General features: G+C 37.7%; 1 protein-coding gene across 1 annotated transcript in view; it reads right to left on the reverse strand.

Moving 5' to 3' along the window:
- Positions 1-24282, reverse strand: part of MIPEP (mitochondrial intermediate peptidase) — a 71717-nt gene that overhangs the window by 10810 nt on the left and 36625 nt on the right. The window contains exons 15-16 of the mRNA XM_061374436.1: positions 17455-17529; positions 12600-12719 (exon numbers count right to left, since the gene is read on the reverse strand). Coding sequence (XP_061230420.1) covers positions 12600-12719; positions 17455-17529 — 195 coding nt within the window. The remainder of the gene's footprint in view (positions 1-12599; positions 12720-17454; positions 17530-24282) is intronic.

Raw genomic sequence — 24282 nt, forward strand, 5'->3', positions numbered from 1 at the left:
AACCAAAGAGGAGACAAGTCCCAATTCTTATTTGTCCTCCTATCTAAAGTAAAAGATCCTATCATTCTTGTGATACGACTGTTGTCAAGGTTTTGTAGATACTACAGAAAACAATTTTCAAGAGGAACTGTAAGATAAACAATAAAGTACCATAACAGATGTTTAAATTTAAATCTCTGGACTGCCAGATGCTTGTTATTATCCTAAAGTCAATGTCTAAACTTCTAAGACAGCCAAATATAAAAGTGAAGGGGCATTAGCAATCTTCCAGAATTATTTATCTTTGCAATTCTTTATCACGCTGTAAGTAACAATCTCCTGATTTTCAACAGCTGACATAAACTGACATAATTCAAGAAAGTGCTGATCATCAGCTTATTCTCCATTAGACAAGTCAAAGATATATGTGTTTATTAAAAAAAAAATAACATAAGCCAAAACAACCAAAACCCAACAGAGAGTGGAAAAAGAAAGAATTTGTCTTTTAGTCAGTCTTTTTACCTTAAAAATCATAGTAAATAGTGGCCTATAATCTAGATCATTGTGAACAGCTGATGAGAAACGAAGTTGTTAGCTCCCTTTTCCAAGCAACACGACAAGCAAACTTCTCAAAGTTAGCTGTAATGCAGCCATTCAAAAGCTACTTTTAACAAGCTGGTTATCTCCACCCTAAAGACACATGTCCTAAACAGATGGAATTTGCCATGGGTGAGCAATCTAGCCTCTACTGGTAGCCTGCACAACTGTTTGAAAGCAGGAGCAGAAAAGTTAGAGGGGATGAAGCGCCTCCAGTCTTCAATTTTCCTGTGGGTCTTGATGCATGATGCAAATTCTTAAGAATTACTAACTACTTAATTTTTTCTTTAAAGTAAACACCAACTGTACCATATCTCATGTAATGCAAGTATGTACAAACATTCAGCATGGATACAATTTCTCTAGTTTGCTCTGAAAAATACTGTGGTTGCCATGTTTACACTTTATAGGTGCAGTTTTTCTAAGTAGTTCTTTAATTATAACCATAATCACAAAACTAAAAGCACATTCTGAAACAGATCAGTGAGCCTACATTTTTAGAAGAATGAGCACAAAAACATCAGTTTTTGATTTATTGTATAGTAAATTTTCAAAGTTAGGATTAAAAGTTTCAACTTGAAACTCTCAGGAATGTGCAATACTTCATTGATGAATTGCTTTCACATACTTGGAAATCTAAATAATTTCCAAACACATTATTTCAGTGAAAAATCCAAGTTGCTTTTTCTGCTAAAAACAAAAATAATTTCAGAATGGAAATGTTTTTATCCATCATATAAACTGTAACTAGGACAGTATGTCTTCTTCAACAGTTCAGATTACATTGTGCACATCAATGCTCTTGTATTTAATGGTCTGCACCTAAAAACCAGCTTGACTGCAGTTCTAGGATGATCAGCTATTCCATACATCAGGTTTGTTGCAACTCTCTGTCATAAGTAAGCCAGGAAAAAAGAACATCTTAAAACCTATTAAGACCAAAAGCTTTCTTGAGTTGGCACCTAAAACAGCCCTCCATACCCTCTGTTCAAATGTAAGACATTTTGTTTGACCTATGCTAATAGAATTAAGTAAGAAACTTCATATTGCTTCCTTTCAAAAGAGAAAAGATAGGAATATAGAAAGAGCAAGGAAAGGCACTCATCTCGCTCCCTACATTTGGGGAGGCTTTCAAATATGATGAAATTAAGAATTCAAATATTCATTGGCAACAGAACAGTATCCAAAAAAAGAAATAAAAGAAGAGGAAAGGCAATCCATCTTGAGATAGATGTCTAACACAGATAAGGTATAGATGATTCTCTCTTCCTTCATGGCAATACATAAGGAACATACTTTTGGATAGCCCAAGTTATATATATATATATATATATATGACTACCATCCTTAAATGCAGTTAAGATTGTTTTCCTATTGCAAACAGCAGTAAAGGAAATCTAATTACAAACTCCTATTTCATAGTGAAGTCTGAAGCTTACATTAAATTTTAAAGTGGGTTTTTTTTTCAGACAGTATGGATTTTCCCCACTCTAGAGTATCAGTAACTCTAGCATGTCATCATTCCCTGTCACTAGTTTTCTCTGTTTTCACACAAAGTTTTTTGGATTATAAATTCCCAGTCTTCAACATTTCACCATTACCCAGTACCTATTACATTACTTAAGTACATTTTCCGATTCTATGCTCTTCTAGCAATTAACTTCCCCAAACTGGACTTAGCTACCTGCAAATAAATATTTAAACATTAAGCACATCCTCTACCCTCATTCACAAGGAACTACCTGCCTGCATTAAAACAAATATTCCTACTTCAGACAGATGAGATTAGGATCTAGGCAGTAAAACATCCAAGAATACATAGGCAAATACTCCTATAAAATTTCTGAGAACGAAAAGTAAACACATCACTGTGAATGTGTTTAAAACTAAATGGTTCCCCTTTCAGTGTAAAACTTCATTTTAATAAAATTAGCTATAGATGCAAAATGACTAGATTTCTTGTGTTATTTCCAATGCTGAGTGATTTCTCCACATTGAAAAAGACGTATCTATTTCCCTTTTGGAAAGGGTAAAGGCTAGACATGTAGAACTAGGGCCATCTCCTTTATTAAATGTATTATTGTTAAGCAGCTAGAAAGTTAATGAAGACTCTAAGTAAACGCTTCAAAAAGTTCCATGAACCCATTCCAGAACTTTATAAAACAGTGCATTTACAGCATAGCCCATGGGTTATGATAATATGCCATCCACAGGTCATGTTCATACCTGCTTTTTATCTAGCACAACAGACTGAAAGAAAGGTGTGTGACTGATCCACTGCAGTTATTATAGGGGCCTTTTTTCCCCCAATCTTCCCTTATAGTCATGTCTGAAATATTTCCAAAATTCCGTGTGCAATGGCTTTCCATCCTGTCATGTAACAATTGAAAATACCCCACTGGTACTTTTATATTTTTACACCTTATCAGGAAGTTTTTTAAAAGTCCTTGTAGGATGCATTCTTAGGCTAAGATTAGTTCGTTTTATTTTAGCTACCTTAAACTAGGTGTCTTGCCCAAACTAGTCATGTAGGCTTCCTTTGTAGTCAAAGGAAAGAAGTATTTATCCTGTTACCTTTGGAAAGGATAGCACTACTGCTCTAGGAGGAATGTGCATAATTCACTACAGCTTCTATTTAACAGTTAAGCCAACACATTCATTTGAACAAGATGGTAGGATCAATTAAAGTACTCTGTTTCGAAGACTATATAAATTCATTTAGGACTCATTTATCTGAATTCTAAATTCAGAACTGTGAAGATTATCACAAAAATAATCTGATATAAAAAGACAAAACTGAAAGAAAAAAAACCCTACAGGTAGCTTAATATATACTAACCTTGCTTTTGTTTCTGAGCATGGGTAATCACTGTTCCATGGAGCTCCACTAATGACATGGAAGCAGTACTACAAAACCCTATTAAATCTTTCGGACAGAAAAAAAAACCCAAACAACAAAAAAACCAACGCTACAGAAATTCTTGACAAGTGCTTGAACTTTTCAAAACGCTGCTCCAACAGTTTCTGCTGTGACTACAGTTATTTCCAAGTATATTTAAGTCCATTTTGCTTTTGCATCTTCAGACAAAAAACACAAGTGAGAACCTGAAAAGACCCAGCACTAAATTAAGTACAAAATGTGTGCTACAGTAATTACATCAATGCGCAAGCTGCTGAATAGTTTCCATGAGGAACAACATTTGATGGAGATGATATTTGGTGCCCTCCCCCTTCTTAATTAAACTCTTATTCTGGCAGGAACTCCAATGGAGGAGCAGCCAACTTATCTCCTTCAGGGACTAATGGGTGGAGAATCTCTGGGTCTGGCACTAACGTGATATTACTGATCTTAATTCCCTTGAATTTAGCTATCAGCAAGGGTGGAAAACTCCCGACAGTCATGAAGAAGCATCAGGCTCTGGTAACTCCCTGTGAACCAGAAAAGAATGGTGAGTAGCATGGTGCAGATTGGACGGATGCTCCATGTTTAGTTTAGCAAGACTCCCATTTGGGTACGTTAGCTGCTGAGGTATGATTTTAAAAAAATCAGAGGGAAAAAGTGCTTTCAGTATAAGAAAATAATGTATTATCTAATGACTAGGAGATCTGGTCTTACTTTTTTCCTTTGAAGTCACTTTGCAGTTTCATGCTCTTCACACCCATATTCTCTCATAGATCACTGTTCTCAAAATTCAAGGAGGATATGAGATTTTGCAGCACAGAACTGCAACATCCAGTCATCAGGTACAGAGAATTTCAGTCTTACTCATTCACTACTTGAATTAAACACCCTTCTCTGAACCTCTTCTATGTTCCCTTTCTCAAGATAACTATGTCTGCAGTTAGACAAGCTGAGAATACTCTTGCTAAGACTCCTCTTTTTAACCCTTGCTCCTACACAGAAATGAGCGAGCAGCCCAGCACTGATAGCAAGAGCCTGGGCTGTGGCTGCCAGGCTTCAAAGCTCAAGCTCTGCTGTTGAGTGTGCTTATTTTGGGGAGGCCCAACTGTCATACCAGAATTTGTTCTCACACTTTTCTGCTTAAACTATTCTAACTTTATGAAATGAGAAAAGGATTTTCACATACACTGTGCAGCTTAAAGAATTCAGTCCTTTGTTCTGAAACAAAACACAGAATTTTTGTCCTTATTGTATTAGTTTGTTACATAAGTTTACAGTGCTCTTTGAAGATTCATTCTCACTCAAAGAAACAGTTTAATGAGGTTTGGAGTGCAGAGCCTGCAAACTGTGCCAGTAGGTACCTCTGGGGAAAAACTAGAGCACTCATAGTCTGGCAGGAACAACTCTTTCCATAGGTATGCAGCAGCTTGCTCAGTCAACTTACTTTCTGTGCATCTGGCCTGAGCCCCTCCAAGTTTTACGGAATTACATCATCATCATTCTGGAGTTTCACAACAATAAAAAAATCCAATAAAGAGGTTTAAAGCCACTTCCTTTGCTGAAGTCTCTAATCTTTTTAGAATTACAGAAAACCAATTTCAAGAATCCGCATCGTATGCTGCACTCCTAACTTGCTTAACGTTAATACTCTAGTTTTTCAGTGTTGTGTGTTTCTGTGTTAGGACTAGGAGAGTGCACAAAGTAAACCAACACAAAGACACTGCTGACATTTTAGAAAGCGAGTCAAGCAAGAGATTAAGATTTCAATTTATAGCACTTCTGTGTTTTTATTATAAAATGATAAATAAATCTAGCAAGGCAGGGAACGTAAATATTTTTGCAGTTGTTTACACTGGGGAAGAGGAAAGGAATTTAACATGCAATTAACCACTTAGGTGATTCTTGATATGTACCATATGGTCTTTGAATTACTTAAAGAAAAATATTTAATTTTTATATATAAACTATTAATGCATTTGAGCTGCTTATAGCAAAATCATTTAAAATTATTTACTCCTCTTCCTCTTCTCTCCTCCCCACAGAGGGACTGGAAGAAAGGGGACATGGGAGGTAACAAAAAACAAAATCAAAAAGCTGTATGTATGATCTGCATTTTCCACAATCTTTAAAACTTGGGTTAAACAACGCAGATATGAAAACTGTTTCTACATTGTGTCCTTTGACTGATCTTATGTGGACAGATTGACAGACAGTGTTACTTGTAAATATAACAGCTAGTCTTTAAAGTAAAGTATAAGAAATACACAATCAGACAATTTCCAAACAAGTCCTTCACATTTTAACATGTAACTCTACACACATACACATGCAGCACGCACACACACCACTCTATTATCAATTAATAATTTCTTTTACTGCCTAAGTTTTAAAGATTCATAAGCCTGAGATAAACTAGAATCAGACCACCACAGTTTCTTTTGGGTACAGACTCACACTGAAGCCCAAGGCTTTTAATTCTACTTTACCAGTTAAACCTAATTTTTTGTAGTGACCTATTCTTTGAAACAGACATCATGAATACTGCTTAAGGTAAACTCTTACAAAACCCAAGAAGTATCTTAGCAATGTTGTAAATGCAAAATACATTTGTCAATACAACTCAGTAATGTAAATTATCTGTACCTACACTGGAAGATGACATAGCTACTATTTTACTGTAATGACCATTTACTATCTTTTGCCAGAGCCATTCCAGACAGGGATTTAGGAATCATAATTCTAATCCTGAATCTGTCACAAACTGCAATATGAACTTGAAGAAACCACATTTTTTTTTAATTCTTCTCAGTCTAGCTCCCCTTCCTTTTAAACGAGTGTGATAATAATTTCTCTCTCATTCTTTTCTCTTTTGACTGCAAGCTGTTCCTAGAAAGGACTATCTCCCACTTACTTGAATTGCATTTCATTTCAGGCCCTGTGTTTATGGAAAAGATATATTCAGTTACATCTGTCACTATCAAATACAGCTCCAGTACTGCAATCCTGGGGGGGGAAAAAGGACATGTGAGCTGTGAGAACAGAATTATATAAAACTAAACAAAGCAACCTCTGTTTACATATATATATATATATAAAGCACATATATATATTTTTATATATATAAAGATATATATATAAAGCACATATAATGTTACTAGATGCATGCAACTACTTCCTGCAGTGTTCCTTAAAATGCTCTACTACATAGTAGATGCTATCACTAAAGTATGTTTGAGTTTCATGGGGATAACACTTGCAAAAAGAATTTCCTTAAAAGTGCTTCATATCTTATGATATCTGTAAACACTCTGCTGCTGTAGATAGCTGCCCAGTGAATAGTGTCATATTACCACTAGAAAACAAATCTTCACAAGTATTTGCTTTCAGCATTTTCTTTATCATAAAATGAACTCAACTCCACAAAGACAGAAACCTAAACAAATCTTGAAGGGTGACTTTAAGAGCTTTTGAAAGTCCCAGCATCTACTTTAATAGTGACCTCAGCAGGGCTCCAATCTTTCTGAAATGGCTTTTAGCCATTAATTATTTATAGAACTATCATTTCGCCACAGTTCACTGAGCACTCTTTTAGTAATCTTTTCCTCAGACCCAAACTCTTCAAATTGATTTTATAGTATACTTTTAAGAAGGCTTACATGAAAACTAATCCAGGGATTTGCACTTTGTGTAAACAACTTTGGTTTCCAACATGGCAAGGTAAAAAATTACTTTGAAGGGGTTACACAAACTTTAAGAGGTTGAGTAATGACATATGACTTCACTTCTCTTCAAAGCACTCCAAAAAGTGGAATGAGCATCACTTCTCTTCAAAACACTCCAAAAAGTGGAATGAGCAACATCAGTGCCTCTTCAAGTAACTAAAGGGAGAGAAAAAGTGGAAAAGCAATCTTCTATAAAGGCTCTCTGCCTTTACTATGAAATTTATGTCTCTGTGATCTACAACAGTGGTTTCTCTAAAACTCCCTATAAGGAAGATCCTAGACCTACTGGGTGTCTGCTTCCTTCTTCAATAAACGTGGGAAAAGACTGACAAGACTTCAAAAGATTAGATACTAACCATAATCACATTTGCTGTAAATTAAACCATTTTTTGATTCTACTATCTGCTCACTCATAAGAGACAAATGATCAGAGTCTCAATTTCAATTACATTTGTTTTTCATAAATATCTTCAATACTAGAACACACTCGTGTGCTGACATGATTTTCTCTTTGCTAGCAAAACTTCATTTCTTCAACTTTCCTCACAGGTCATGTTTCCAAACCTATCATCTTCCCTAAACAACTTACCTGTATTTCCTCCAGTTTCCTCTTTTTTTTTTTAAGAGGTAGACATGCCTACTACAAGGGTTCCAGAGATCATGGAGGTCTACCTTTTAGCTGCTCATTTTAATTTCCTTTAACCTAGTTTTCAGTTTTCCTTACGTTCTAAGGTTACATTAGTTTAACTTAATAAATCTAAGGCAAATATGGGAAAATTTCAGATAGAATAAATGTGAAGTGAAATTATAGTTTAAAATTCAATAGGCAGCCACTAGCCTCCCTTACCAATAATTTCAAGATTTATATTCACCGCTAGAGTGAAGTTTTCAGAATCCAAACCCACTTTTACCTTCAAAGGTTAAGGGTTATCACTTATTTATTTTAAGGCAGCTGCCTTATTGCTTGCCCCGTCTGACAATTTATTCTTTCTATATGGGGTGACTGGAGTTATAACTATACATTAGCAGTCACTCCAAAGACCCCCAAAAAAACCCTAAAACAACAAATGCCACAAAGACACAGATGACAGATCCACTAACAAAATACTTCATTCAGACTGCCAGGCAGCCCTGAGCAGGCTGAGGAATAGGCCTGTTAAAAACAATACTCTCCACTACAGCACCAGTACTGACAGTGATCATTATCAGTACAAGACTGTGATACAGAACTTGAGAAACCACACTATCTCCAGTTTTGGCCTCTGGCTTACATAACACCTTCAAACTCCTAAGAAAAGGCTCCTAAGAAGGAAAAAGAGGCATAGAGCTGCTCTTTCATTCTCAGGTGCTCTTCAACAACATAAGAAGTGAGCTTGGGCATATTGTGACAACATGTGATACAGACACTATTTTCTCTCTTCAGAGAACCTAGTTTTCTGTCTAGTGACATCAACGCCTCTTCAGCTGACCAACATCCCAGATACCTTTATATGTGCCCTGTTAATGAAATGCTTGTGTTTTCAGAATCCATGGCAAGCCACATTTTCCTGAGGTGCCTGACAGTCTCCCTCAGCAAGCGTTCCAAATGTCAGGTTGCATCTCCTCCATTGATTTCCTTTGTCAGGCACATGACAGACACAATCCCAGCAAGTTAAGACAAGGACCTAGGTGGAGCCTTCCAAGGTCAGGATCCCTGTCTGGGCAGCGTCCCCCCAGCTGCAGGAAGAAGAAAGACTAGCAACCACATTGGTGATACACCATTTTTCATGTACTTCTTCCCTCTAGGGTATCTGTAACAATACCTGCCTTGTTTTCTGTTGCCAAACTTGGCTGGCTAACCTACTTGGTCTCACAGGTGTTTTGGTCTCTCCAGTCACTAGCAACCATAAGCTATCAAGAAGTTCTCATGCTGCCAAAGAAACCTGCACTCTAGACAAAAGTATATAAGCATGATTAAAGCACTAATCTGATGTAAATTTTATGCCACCACTACAGGTGATCCTTCTGAACTAATACGTACTTAACGTGCTACAGCAAAAAGGTATATAGCAAATTATTTAGTGTTCCAAAAAATATCAAAAGGCTCCCTACATACTGACGTGTTCCCTCCTAACAAATGTAATTACAATGATGTCTGTGGGTTAATTCCACAGCTAAACTCTCTATTCAAGTACCACAAAAGAAATTCTTCAGTTTCTGGAATAAAAGCTTACCAGAAGGCCATGTAATTTTTTAAAATGCAAAAGGGACTACTTAGCAGTGGTCTAAAAAAGAACACACATTCACTGTGCCTCACTCTTCAAAATCATTTTTCCTCAGACTCACAAGTTAAACCAGCAAACTTCCAGATTAGAATGAAGAAATCTTACAACGATGGGCAGGAAATTAATATGTACGTCCATAATATTTTAGTGAAAATAAGAATCAATAGTTCAATGTACTTCCATATTTCTCAAAGAAAATTCAGGTATGATGATTTGGGCAGCTGTTGTTTATTGTAAAACCACTTCATTATTGGGAACTCTTTCCTGTAACTGCAGGAGGCTGCAATATCCACTGTCACTGCAGAGCCTGTTTACACTGCGTCTCATTTTTTGTTACGATATTGAACCAAAACCCACAGCAGGAGATAGGAATTATTGTGCTTGGCACAGAACTAACAATGGCATATCATTAAGTTTTGATGACTGTCTCAAAGGGAAGTAGCTTTCAAGTCTGAACTTGGGGGACAGGCAGGGGACTAAGCAACAGATCATGGGGAGGAACTCTGATCATGTGTTGGGTTAATCAAAGGGTCACCTGATACTTTTGAAAAGTCTCTCTGGAAATCCTGGAGACAAAGGTGGAAGAGCCCAGGGGAGATACTCTAAAAGCAGAAAGCAAGGCAGATCATACATAGTAAATGGAAACTGGCTTTGCAGGAGATGAGAAATAAGCTATGATTTTGAGCAAAAGGAAAGTACTGAATCCCCCACAGTGCACAGATTTGATGCCAAGCACATTCAGGAAGAAATGACAGAAAAATCTGTGGTCATTAATACTTGGTTTATCTTGCTTTCTTAGAAGAGTCTAAAGGAAGGCTGATTGCTTCTTAAAGGCATCATAAGGACTCAAGAACCCAGCCTGTGCAAAATCTCCATTCATTTTCCAAACTCAGTAACACAAATCTCTGGCAACAAATCCATCAGACACTACAAAAACAGGCAGATACATTCTCCCTGCTTGGCAGTCTTTAGCTTCTGGATTTGGTAACAGAGCAAAGAAATCCCACTGGGAATTTCATCCTGCAGGAGCCAGCAGCAAACTGTGTACTTTTGAGCAGATAAACAATAGCCAGCCAGAAATGGAGATTTGCATTCTTCAGGAAAACAAAGTCTCATGGAGTGCTGTTTCTCTGTGCTTCCATTTGTCTACAGTCTGCTCCATTTTTCCTTTCTGCCTTGCATGTGGCACTAGCTTCTGCAACTGTCTGCGTCAACACAGCCAATGTAAATACTACTGCGTGAAGTGCCAACTGCCCCATGCCTGTAAAATCTATTTGAAATCATGCTTCAACAGCATTTTCTTTCCACTATCCCTCCTATGCTTCGTACATAAGACATGATATTTGCTGAGAATGATGCTTTGGTTTACCTTAAAATAGGTATCACCACATAAGTGCAGCAGCATTTAATTATTAGGTGTAGTTTTTATGCCTCATTTTGAAAGTACAATCACAAAAAAGATGCATAAAATTGTCCTACTATCGGAGCAGCACCTCAGAAAGACAGAAATCCATCTGCTGAAGATGTATGCTGTGGTACTACTTCAGAAAATGAGTCTGCACAATGAGATTGAAGCTCAAGTACATTCAGAGGATATTTGCTAAGTTTACTTGCGTGCCAGGAGCAGGAATAAAGAATTAAGGTTTATTAGGGGAGAACAATGGGTGTTTCTGCAGCTTGACAAATAATAGCCCAGACAGCTACTACAGAAAATCACATTAATGCATATGAAAATAAAAGCTGACCTCTCTTACCAGCACTGAAATTAAATGAAAGGAAGGAACAGACTTTCTTCTCTTAAGAAATAAAGCAAACACCTTTCACTTTCAAGGCATTTACAATTTTATCTGGACTACAAATTAAATTACAATATCCTAAATTCAGAAGAAATTGCAGCACAGGACAGCAAGCCAAATTATGGGCATTAAATACAGAGCACTAAGATTCTTCTAGTGTATGTTTTACTAAAATTTAAATTGCATTACAGTTCTTGACTAGACATTCAATAAGTTCCACGTTCAATAAATGTGAAGAATATAGACTTTCTGACAATTCAAAAGTTCACAGTACACCTTGCTGGGATAAAGCCCCAGGCCAAAACTTGCGGTCCTTCATATTGAGACTCATCAGAAGATGTTTCAATCTTTTGAAGGTAACAGCTAAATAAAAAAAATACTTTAAATTGAACAAAAACCACAGGCTAACTTTCAAAGCAGGTTGAACCATTTCATTCACTTGATGTCTAACACCTGCAGAGGAATGGTGTAAAACAACACTTATAAAAATGCTAAGTCAGACATTACACTCTGAAGACATCTTGTTGCCAGAAGCAGTACAGTTTTGATGAGCAAAGGGCTCAAGCATGGGCCTCATAATACCCTTTTCAAGGAAAGAAAGACCGTTTTTGCTAAGGAGAGACGTACATTTCCTGAGAAGCAGAAAGCACAAAAGGATCTAGGTGTTCAGACCAAAGTGTCAAACAGTGATTTAGGCCACGGTCAAACTGGGAATTCAGCTCCAAACAGCCCAGGAAATCCCATGACTATCATCTATGCAAACTGTACCTTTGGATGTCATGAAGTACAGAACAAACGCACAATTAGTCATGATGAATATCAAAATTACATAGCCCAGTAGAACTCAAGGCTTTAATGTTTTCAGATACCACATGCAAGGATAAGTGATGTGCCAAAGGTCACAGTAGTACAGTGAGAAAAACTCACTTCCAAGTCCTGTTTCACACTGACTTGCTCTCACATGCCAAGACTGACAGTATACAAAATGAAGCACAGTGTTTTATTGCCTTTTACAAACAGTCATTTACAAAGCTAGAATAAACCCTTTTTCCAATGTATCGATTCCACAGCCTTTCTTAATAATTAAAACTGTAATTCAAATTCAGCATAACAAGACTAGGCCTGTAGAAAAACAGGTACATTAATTGAATTTTGATTTTCAGCTGAAAATTTCCAATACCTTACTCTTCACATAAAGTGGCTGAAAGAAAGAAAACACAACATAACAATACAACAATAAGCATATGAGTGTGCAGGGCAAAGGGCAGGGAGAGGTAAGAGTATTGATATGCTATCAAAGAAAAGGTATAGCTTATACAATCATTATGTTTCTACTCACTGTATTAGGTACATATGGCAATCCATAAACTTTCTCTTGTGTTTCCTTTAAAATTTCTGTGGTTGACTTTTTTAGAGGATGTTTTCCATGGTAGATTTGGTCTAAGGCAGCATAAAATACCTGAAGATATAAAAATACATGTTTGCCTTTGGCACAAGGCATTGGCATTTGACAAGCAAAAAAGATAAACAGAAAAGGAGAGAGAGAATAGGGGAAAGGAAGAGTCTAAATAATTTATATATGGTTTTGTAAATCTTCTATTTTTAATATAACACATAACGAGAGAAACAGGTTTTTGAAGTACACCAACCACAATCATCATGACCTATCATAAATCTGTGCTTAGGTTACTGAGAACACTGGCAGTACAAATCTGCACTTTTAAATAAAATTAAGATCTGTCCCTAAATCTGTCCAGCAATTCCCTTTTTCAAAACTATTTTTGAAGTAGATTAACTTTAAAAATGGATTTATTAAAAAGACTTCAAGTTATTTGAGTGGACATTGCAAAATAATTTATTCCAAGACATGTGCATGAACACATGAGAAAACATCTCTGCAGAGGCAAGTTATGGCCCAGGCAGTGAACGCAAGAAGTTACAGACAGAGCTGCCGATGCTCCTAGAGTACTCAAACAGTGCAGTGTAAACTTAGCAATCACACTGCACCAGGAGGGTACTCTGCCAGAGGTTCATAGGCAATTTCTGTGCAGAAGCATGTGAACTATAGGAGAACATATGCATGACTAAAGTAGTGAAGTGTGTGGAGATCAGGAGAGCAGCACAAATAAAATTTTCAAGCAAATATAGCAAAGCAGAGTATCTGGCACTTTCATAGCAAATATGAACTAAGCAGGGGAGGGTAACTCCATGAAGACATTGCACCAAGTAGCAAATAGCAATGAGGATTTTTTAAAACCAGTCTTCACAGGGGTATTTTTAATTTTCCGTAATTATATTGATAACATGAAAAACTAAAAAACTAAAGAGAAACCTATAATAGCTTGTAAGAACAACAGTCTTTCATATTCGTATCTTAGAAGAGAAAGAGGCTTTGCAAGGCCTTTGTACTTTTCATCCTCAGAGCTGGTCTCTAGAATTCTGGTTCGTTTTTTCACAAAGTTTAACAAAAGCTACAGCATTTATGGTAGCAAGGGTGACTGAGAATATGACCAACAGATCTATTCTACCATGAATACATCTGAAAACTACCTGATGTTAGAGTCCTAAAAAACTCACTTTCACCTGTTCCCTAGGCCTTTGTGACCCTGCCGAAATCATTTCACACTGACTTCCCCCTCCTCCTCTCCAAAAACCCAAATCAAACATGGATGGGGTTTTGAGCAGCCTGGCTTAGTAGAAGATGTCCCTGCCCATGGCAGGAGAGTTGGAACTAGATGATCCCTACGATCCCTTCCAACCTAAACCATTTTATGATTCTATGATATAATTCTATGATCTGACAATAGAATTCAGCATCCGGCTTCAGCCCAGCCTTGATTCTTTTTTCCTATCTCTCAACTTTGTTAAGACCTGTTTGCAGTGTGCACCTCACAAGATGGTGGAATTTGGAGTCAAGTAGTTTGTGGCCAGGGAGCTGGAGCAAAATCTCAACTCACAGCTAGGCAGTGGGAAATCATCAGCTGAAGGCCAGTGAAATAGACTCAATAAAGAACAACATGGTGCCAGGGAAATGAGCTGCTGAAGGCGGCTACAAGCTTTCCCCTGACCCTGGCACATACAGAGTGTGGGAAGAAGGCTTTGATCCAGGCCACCAGGACAGAAAAGTTTTTAAAGAAAAAAAAAAAGATCTAAAAATCCATCCCTGAAAATAAACTCAGATGAACTTTACAACCATAAACTACAAAGCACCATTCTTTGTGTTTACACAGGCCTTTGAAATGGCAATGAGAGACGTATCCCAAGACCACAGGATTTTAAGGTAATACTGCTAGGGAGCATGTTAATGCCTAATATTAACCAGTAGCTAGAAGATGATTTCCAATTTCAGTAAAACACATTTGCCAAAATACAAAAAGGCCATCAAAAAGTTATCTTCATACTGAATATTTTGCACGGACATTAATATTACTTTCACTTGATTACAGTTCTTTCTAGCTTGTTGTCTGCTTAATAGCATTCATATGTAAACAGTTATGCATTTTCCAGTGAACATAGTGACTGAAAGACTCTGGGACCCAATCTGCATGGCGCAAGCCTTATGGAAGATGCCTGGATTCTCCTATATTTCCTGCAGAGTAACTGATTATGTGAGCCGGAAGAAAATGCAGAGGTATTATAGCTGTGATGAAAAACCAGCATGATTTCGTATTTTGATATGCCAATATATTATTTTCTGAACAGACCACAGAAGAACCTTTAGGTATTTTCCCCACTACTGGAAAATTTGTAGGCATTTTAATTTCTTCTAAAGGTCAAATATGGCTTACATGGCATCTGGCTGTCAAGATAGAATATACCACTAGCAAAGTCTGAAGGAAAAGTATTCACATCATTGTTCACAGTTTTTTCAGGTGTATACATTAGAAGCACATACATACTTCAGCATCTGCAGATGGAAATATATGCTTTTGTTCAATGAATTATTATACTTTTAAATCTGCATGAATAACAGTGCACACACTTCTACAAAGAAACGTATGAACTCTGTATTTGCCATACAGTTAACTTCTCTGGGACATTTTTTCTGAATTAATAAACAGAATGGCTCTGCCAGGCTGTCTCCTTAAAACTAGTAGTTTTAATACTGCAGGTATTACATCTGTAATCTTCAAAAACATGGTGCTGAAAGTAGGAAATCAGTAACGTTTTTCAGTGTGGTACTGTGGTCATTTGGCGCAGCTTGAGACTGGTTGAACATTAGTTACACAAGAGTAATTTGAGGGCAAGCAGCCTGCTTAATCTTTGCATCATTGCCAGCACCAGTCAATCATTATGTGCCCACAGGAATCTGAGCCCACCAGAAGTGGGTGTTCTTTCCCTGTCTCTAAAGCCATGAGGTCTGGAGCAGCTCTGGGACAGACCCTACAGAGACCCCAGGATGAGATGAGGGCAAACAGTGGCAGGAGGACTGCACAGCCCATGCCACAGGACTGATGCAATGACCCCTTCATTACTGACTTACACACTATCTTCCCCACCAGAGGACAGGGAGGCCACGTCACTTCTTAATGTATCTGTGACTTAAAAGTGTTCTTGGTATCCAAGACCATTTAGCCCCCGCATTGACAATTTGGTCTCAAACCTTGACAAGATTATAGTAAGCACATATTAAAAGTTGAAAGGAAATTAGATCTATATATAGTTGTTATGGACACACCAGAAAAGAATGTGTGCATGTGAAAGCACTTGGTCATCACTTTGATGGTTACTAGCCCGTACACTGACAAATTATTCTGTGATGGCGGACTTCATGAATAGAGGTCCACCACTAAGCATTCTCAGTATAAATTTTATTTCAATCCTGAATTGTTTGTTGGGTTTTTTTCATGAAAAAAAAAAAAAAAATCTGGACATGAATTAATTCTGCTCTTGCCCTTGTTCTGTCTGGATTCTCAGCTATCTCTATATGCGAATCTTTCAGACTCAGGGGTATGCATTTCAAAATCAGATCTGCAGAGAGAATGCAGTTACTTTCATATCATAGGTATAGCCTCAGGTGGCACCCTCTGTGTTCATGCCTGTAGAGCCAACACTGGCCACTGACAGCCAGCACTGCACTGAAAGCATAATTCAAAGATCTGTAAAGTTTAACCAATGAAAAAAAAATGTACACACTGAAAACAGGACTAAATCTGATTTTAATTAGTGTAACTGACACATAAACATTCACAAGTCCACACACCAGTATTCTGATTAGTTTTTAAACACTATAAATAACTGCACAGAGTAAACTGCAAATATTTAACTAAGTTTTGCTTTTAAATCAACTTAGGTTAACCAGCATAACTCATGTTTGTAGATAGAGCTGCAATCATCTGGGCACTTTTCAAAGTGAAGAATTACAGATCTGGTCTTCGTTTCTTTACACATCTCACAAATAATGACTACCCTTTATTAAGGTACTAGCAGAGTTACCTCTCCTAAACACTAGGCCAACTGTGAAAAGAAAAATTATATGCTTCTGGCTTAAGGCAAAACAAAGAAGAAACCAAACTCACAGAAATCTCACAGCAGAAGCTTGTAGCATACTAAACACAGCCAAACTCTCACTCTAAAAAAACCCAACTTGGCTGCATGCTAATGCTACTGTTCACAACCGAGAACTGCTGTTGAAGGACTGAAAAAACCTAAGTAACCATTTCAGATAGAGCCCTAATTCCCTTTACTTCCTTTGAAGAAAAATAACAGTTTGTTTATGGGAGCTTCTATCAACATTCTCATAAATAAGGTGGTTTGATTTTTTCATTCTGGTTAGAGAGTTTATTTCCTGGATTTTGGTGACACTAAAGTAGCCTGAATCTGTCAGTCCTGCTACACTTTAATAATCCAAAAGTATGCAATATGTCCTCTACAGCAAGTTCTCCTTGAATGATTCCATTAATTTAAGAACTCAATTTTAAGCCACATATGGGAATTCTGACAATTCAACCATTTTCAAAAGCTGCAGTTTTAATGATATTTTCCTACAGATTTAGACATTTAGCTTTAAGCAGACAGCACAGACTACATTCAACAAAACGAATGTGGAAATCAGTATAAACATGAATAACTTCTCATTAATTTGCATATCGTTAATAAAGCATCTATATTAAACAACTGATAAAATTATAAGAATCAAAGTATGTTCTGTAAGCTCTAGATAGACAGTAGAGACTAGAATGCAAAAAACATACCTGCAGTTGCATATCAGCTGCAGCACACACCTTTTTGGACTCACACAGTCTTGACACCATATTTTTTGGTAGTGGCTTGAATTAAAAAAAAAGAAAAAAAAAGAGCCTATTTAGAATTGTGCTGTTGACGATAAAAACATATTTGAAGTGCTTTGCATTGAGGAAGAAAATATCATTTGCTAAACAAAGCATGAAATGGACAATTAAGATACTGGCAATAATTTACACAGCAACCAAGAAATCACTGTGAGTCTCACTGTTTGTTTTTCTGTAAATTGATCCTATGTTTCCTTATATGCCTGTTAAAAATACTATGACTATCTTTAGAGATAACAAATAGAGGGGGCAGCTACAGTCCTTCCAGATCATCTTCACTAATCTTCAAAGCAGATATTATAATAGCTTCTCCTGTTGGTCTTTGAGCATAGTTCAATTAGATTTACATGGAGGCCATGTTACTTCCATTGAGCTGGTAGGGTTTTCGTAACTTCAACTGGGATAGCATCAGGGCTTCTACCATAACCCACATTAAAATGTTTTGTCATACTGAACAGTAAGTATCTACCCTTTGAAATTTTTAACAAAGTTGAATTTATTCCATATCTATGGCAATCAAATTACTCATGCCACCACAGGCTGAAATTCAGAGACATTTTTCAAGTCATTAAAGTAAACCCTTTTTGGCATTCTGTCCAGACATCTATGAGTACTTCCAAAGATATTTTCATGCCACATTTTTAAGAGTATCTGTATATAAATGCTTGACACTTTTTCCTTAGTTCTTCCAATGCTTCCTGAAGCTTTTCAATAGATGTTTTTCCTAGTAAGCATATTCTTTTTTCTTTAGTAGCAGTTTTATTAACCAAGCATATTAAATATGGTTAACATAACTGGGTTCTTGCTGAAATATAAAGAAAGTTACTACATGTTACACAATGTAATACATATGTTTGGTATTACACTGAGCTCTAAAAGCACACCTAAACTTTTACAGTGTGTTGAAGTGCTTAAGAAATAACACACGAAAGCCTATAAATCCTTATGGCTGAGCTGTATGTTTAGATTCTGTGCAAATGATATGACTTCAAGACAAGCAATGTTAATGTTCACAGAACAAAAACCCAACTGCAGAGAAGTTACTCGTAAGTGAGGAAAACGTCATCAATTAACACTGTGAAATCTGGAAGTTAAAGCAGATTAGACAAACTCTCATGTTGCACAGCTGTTTTATGCAGCAGCTTGCCAAAGCTTGTAACCTCTTCTCAAAGACAAATGTTAGCTGGGTCAAGAACAGGACAGAACAACACCCACTATTTTGCCTGTCATAAATGTGCACAGCTGTTCAATTTCAGCACAGACAAATACACCAATGAAGTCTGTCCTACAGTATATCCTTCTTAGGACAGTATTTACCCTTCCTAAATATAAAAGTTCTATTTCAAATTACATGATGATTTTGGATTACTAGCATAACAGTAAATGAGCAGTTATCCATCATAATAAAGATGTTAGTAGCTGACTACCTTGAGGCTCCATACTGGATTTAGTATTGTTCACAATACTGCTTCATTATGTAGAACAGTTATTAACACATGAAGCAAAGTAGGAAAAAAAATTACAAATGGTAGAAAGTATTTTGGTTGGACAATTTTTATCCTGGCTTTATGAACATCTCTTGTCTCACCTCTTACACAGAATAAGGCATGGACTTCAGTGACTTTCCATCCTGGAAATAAAGCACGTGTGGGTTGGCAATAATACAGTTTCAGTTGTCATGCAAGAAAACCTTGTGTAAGAAAACCTATAGAATTTTGAATAAATTTTGTTATTAAGCACCAAACCTATCAACAAGTTTAAGCAGCTTTTTGGAGGCTTTCATTTCATTTCATCATTTCATTTCATTTCATAGTGAGGTAGTGCAGTATGGAATCAAATAAAACTGATTTCTTCTCTGGGCACCCATATTTTGGATACAGTAAAGTGTGAGAAAACTGGACAGGAATTCTTAAATTGTAATTTGCCAGTGTTACAAAAGCTGAACACACAAAAGCTTGGCAACAGCAAATATGTATATTTCACACAGTTATAATTGAAGAGTGTTAAAGCCAAGACCACCCCTTCCAGTAAGGTCAAACCACCCCTTTCAACATAATGGATTCTCATTTTTGTTTTTCAGCTATATTATATGATGGTACAAGAGGATGTTAAGAGCATAGACTTTCAGCTAGTACACAAAATAAATAGAACAAAAGGCACTAAACTTTTCTAAGTGGCATTTTAGTAAACCACAGTCCCACAGATCCTCAACTGAATTGGGAAATCCAAGTTAGCAGTTCCCTGGGGCACAGAGGAGCAAGGTTTGGCAATGCGGACAGGCTTTACATGCTCCCTAAGAGAGCTGGTCATTCCCAGCCCTGCTCAAGAAATAACTGAAGCAGGCCTAATTCTCAGTTCATAGCTAAGCAGTTCTTACAGACTCACCCAAGACAGTCTTGCCTTCTTTTGACTGCACTGCAAGTAACCAAACTCAAGCCAGAGGAGAATCGTGAAAGGACACTCTCTGCATTCACCTGCTTCTTTCCTATATTCTTCTACAAACATCTATCCTATTCTGAATCATACTCTTGAGAGGAGGTACAAAATCGTCATTAATAATGTACTAAAATATCTCTGCACAGTAGATGGCTTAGCACCACCTTCTAGAGACAAAGTAAGATGTATGTAATAGAACCATAGAATAGCTAGGGTTGGAAACAACCTTAAGATCATCTAATTCCAACCCCCTGCCACCGGCGGGGACACCACAAGCTAAACCATGTCTCCCAACACTGTGCCCAACCTGGCCTTGCACGCCGCCAGGGATGAAGCATTCACAGCTTCTTTGGGCAACCCATTCCACTGTGTCACCACCCTTACAGTAAAGAACTTCCTCCTTATATCTAATCTAAACTTCCCCTGTTTAAGTTTTAACCCGTTACCCCTTGTCCTATCACTACAGTCCCTAATGAAGAGTCCCTTCCCAGCATCCCTACAGGCCCCCTTCAGATACTGGAGGTCTCCACGCTATGAGGTCTCCACGCAGCCTTCTCTTCTCCAGGCTGAACACCCCCCAACTTTCTCAGCCTATCTTCATACAGGAGGAGCTCCAGTCCCCTGGCCATCCTCGTGGCCCTCCTCTGGACTTGTTCCAACAGTTCCACTTCTTTTTGATGTTGAGGACACCAGAACTGCACACAATACTCCAAGTGAGGTCTCACAAGAGCAGAGTAGAGGGGCAGGATCACCTCCTTCAACCTGCTGGTCACAGGCCTTTTGATGCAGCCCAGGATACAGTTGGCTTTATGGGCTGCAAGCACACACTGAAGATGCCTCATGTTCATTTTCTCATCGACTGACACCCCCAAGTCCTTCTCCACAGGGCTGCTCTGAATCTCTTCTCTGCCCAACCTGTAGCTGTGCCTGGGATTGCTCCAACCCAGGTGTAGGACCTTGCACTTGGCATGGTTAAACTTCATAAGGTTGGCATTGGCCAAGCATGACACAAGCATGTCAAGGTCCCTCTGGGTGGCATTCCTTCCCTCCAGCGTATCAACCGAACCACACAGATTGGTGTCATCGGCAAACTTGCTGAGGGCGCACTCAATCCCACTGTCCACGTCACCAACAAAAATGTCGAACAAGACCTGTCCCAACACCGATCCCTGAGGGCCATCACACGTTACTGGTCTCCAGCTGGACATTGAGCCATTGACCACAAATCTTGTGTGCAGCCATCCAGGCAGTTCTTTATCCACCAAGTGGTCCATCCACCAAATTGATGTCTCTCCAGTTTAGAGACAAGGATGTCATGTGGGACAGTGTTGAATGTTTTACCCAAGTCTAGGCAGATGACATCAACTGCTCTACCCCTGTCCATCAGTTCTGTAGCCCCATCATAAAAGGCCACCAAATTGGTCAGGCAGGATTTCCCCTTAGTGAAGCCATGCTGGCTGTCACCAAGCACCTTGTTGTTTTTCATGCGCCTTAGCATGCCTTCCAGGAGAATCTGCTCCAAGATTTTGCCAGGCACAGAGGTGAGACTGACCAGTCTGTAATTCCCTGGGTCATCCCTTTTCCCCTTCTTGAAAATGGGGTTATATATCACCCTCTTTTCCAGTCGTCAAGAACTTCACCTGACTGCCATGATTTTTTTAATACCAATAGTCTCCAAGAAAATATTTTTAGCTTTTTTTGCAGCTATATAAATATTAAACAATGCAGATTTACCCTGCTTTAAAGAGCAAGCTCTACTATTTGAGCAGACTAAGATCAACAGGAAATTACAAATAATTCTTATGACAAACCCTACTGACAGGAGAGACATAAATGTGCCTTTGTTTAAATCTATCACTGCTAGTGATCTGGCTCAAACATTGTGTTATCATTCACAAGCCAAGCAGAATTTGTCACCAGAGAAACACTGACAAAATTAGATTAAGTTGGAAGAATGATAAAAAAAGACATCACTTATTTTTTCCAAAGTACCTCTGGGATTTTAAAACTTAAGATTTCATGGAACTAAAATTAGATTCCAGAGGGTTTTCCACAGATCACCACTCCTCTCCAGTGTTTGTTTCTGTGAGTATCAGGCATCCAGATATGCTGAGGTCTTGCATGTACTGAGGAAGATGTACTGTTTCAGGAAACAGAAACTATTTCTCCTTGCTCCATTAGAATCTCATACAGCCCCTTAATAAGCAGCCAAGTAAAGGGAAAAAAAATGCATCAGCATGGTTATTTTACTCATCCTGAAAGACGAGCTCTCCGATAAAACCAGAATCAAACTGTCATCTTCCTCCAAGAGAGACTTTACAGAGCTTTGGCTGAAGCCATGTTAATTGAATAACCATACCATTTTAAAAATTTAACCCTACATGCTATAGTTTGGGTTCCACTTTTCCATCCTTTTATATTAAGTAACTTTAAGATCCTGGCATAAATTTTTCAGCATGTTTGCCATGGTGGCTAAAAGAACAGAATTCCCTGTATCCCAAAGCACACTTAACTCCTTACTGCTGTGTAGTAACCACGACACATTACAACTGTTTACTATCTGAGGGCTTATTCTTGCAATCATGCTAATACAATACTGCCTTTGTAATTCCATCTCTGTGAAAAATGAAGTCAGTTCAAATTTGAACAGCTGAAATACTGGCCTTTGTCAAAGAGAGCCTCCAACGACACACAAGCTTAAAATGATTTAGCTCAACAGACCTACCACATATCTGTGCACTTAACAAAATCAAACAAACACAGTGAAACAGAATGGTACACATGCACCAGACTGCCTACTTAAGCACTGCTACAACCTCATTTCGATATGGCTCATCTTTCATGAGCTTACCTGAGTGGTTCAACTTCTTAATTAACACAGTCCTCTCTATTCCTTCCCCTCGTCCCCAAAAGGACTTTCTGGCTTGAGTTATCTCTAAGATGAAAGGAAAACTAGGCTTGCTACTTTCTTGAAACAACTACTTTTTTGCTGGCCAGCTTTTTGAACTAAATTCACAACAGTTGGTCCTTTTGCCAGAAAAGCTTTCAAGCTTTTTCACTCCTCAGTACTCAACAGCATAACCATTCAAAATACACAGAAAGCAGAAACACGCAGAAAAACTTTAAGGTATTTTGCACCAGATCCTCATGATCCACATCTATATGTATATTGCATTTTCAGCTTTGAAGCCTTGCCCACCGAATCTGTTGTTTGCAATGCTACTATAATGAAAAGAATAACTCTTTCCCCTCCTCTTCCCATAACCATAAGCACTGATCCTAAGTGAGGATCCTGAGGGTCCTTGTATAATTGGATTTTATGGCAAGAGCAATCACAAACCGAGACTATGCTACCAAGTTTTTCTGATGTAATTATGCTCAGTGGGAGTGTTAAAAAATGACACCGTCTAAAATTTACTTGCAAAAACTGTCACATAGATGCAGCAATGCCAAAAGAAGGATGCTGCTTCAAATTATCTGCATTGCCTCCTTAACAAGCTTAAGTCAGTAAAAAACCCTCCTTCTGTCAACATCCAGCAGAGCTATGATTGTGTAGTAGTTGCAGGAAAGATCCTTCTCACACAGAAGAGCTCAGCCTCTTTACTCCGAAGAAGAAACTTTATGGAAGTTCTCATATAGAAAAATATTTGAATGAAATGGTTTTACAAATTTCACATTTTAACCATTTCACCCACCTTCCTTACTTCCTCTTGAAAAGAGAGTACAGTGGACTCACTTTTCTTTCAAATAACTAAAAAAAATAGACAAGCCAATGTTGATTCAAATTTCTATTTGTGCACCAAAAAAAATTAGTACTGGAACAAGCACAGAAAAGATAAACCCCAAAAGGATTTTTGTGAAGTTGTAAATGTAAGAGATGGGGATTTTCTATTCAAAGTACTTTGTAACATATATACAACAGATAAAAGGAATTGCTCTGACAATCACTAAATTTCAAGAACAAAAAAGATTACTTCAATCTATTTGTATTTAAATGACAGACACAGAAATCTGATACCAGATACTTACAACTAGCTTAGACAAACCAATATAAGCAAAAGCAGATTTATACATGTTAGATAATGGCTTAAAACTACATTCTAAATTTTTTAAAAAGCAATTAGAAGGAAGCCGTCTAAAGCCTTCAAAAGCCACAGAGCCTTCTCAGGCTCTTCTTCTCATCTTCCAGCATAATCCACTGTTCAAGAACCCTTCAAGACTGAATTTCTACATTAAACCTCTCTCAATTACTCTCTGAAAGAGCAAATTTCACCACCAATAAACAGAAGAAGTTTA

Source organism: Neopsephotus bourkii, unplaced genomic scaffold (assembly GCF_033783945.1).
Source record: "Neopsephotus bourkii isolate Nb327-2 ecotype Australia unplaced genomic scaffold, CSIRO-AGI_Nbou_v1 NB_1638, whole genome shotgun sequence".
Classification (NCBI taxonomy): domain Eukaryota; kingdom Metazoa; phylum Chordata; class Aves; order Psittaciformes; family Psittacidae; genus Neopsephotus; species Neopsephotus bourkii.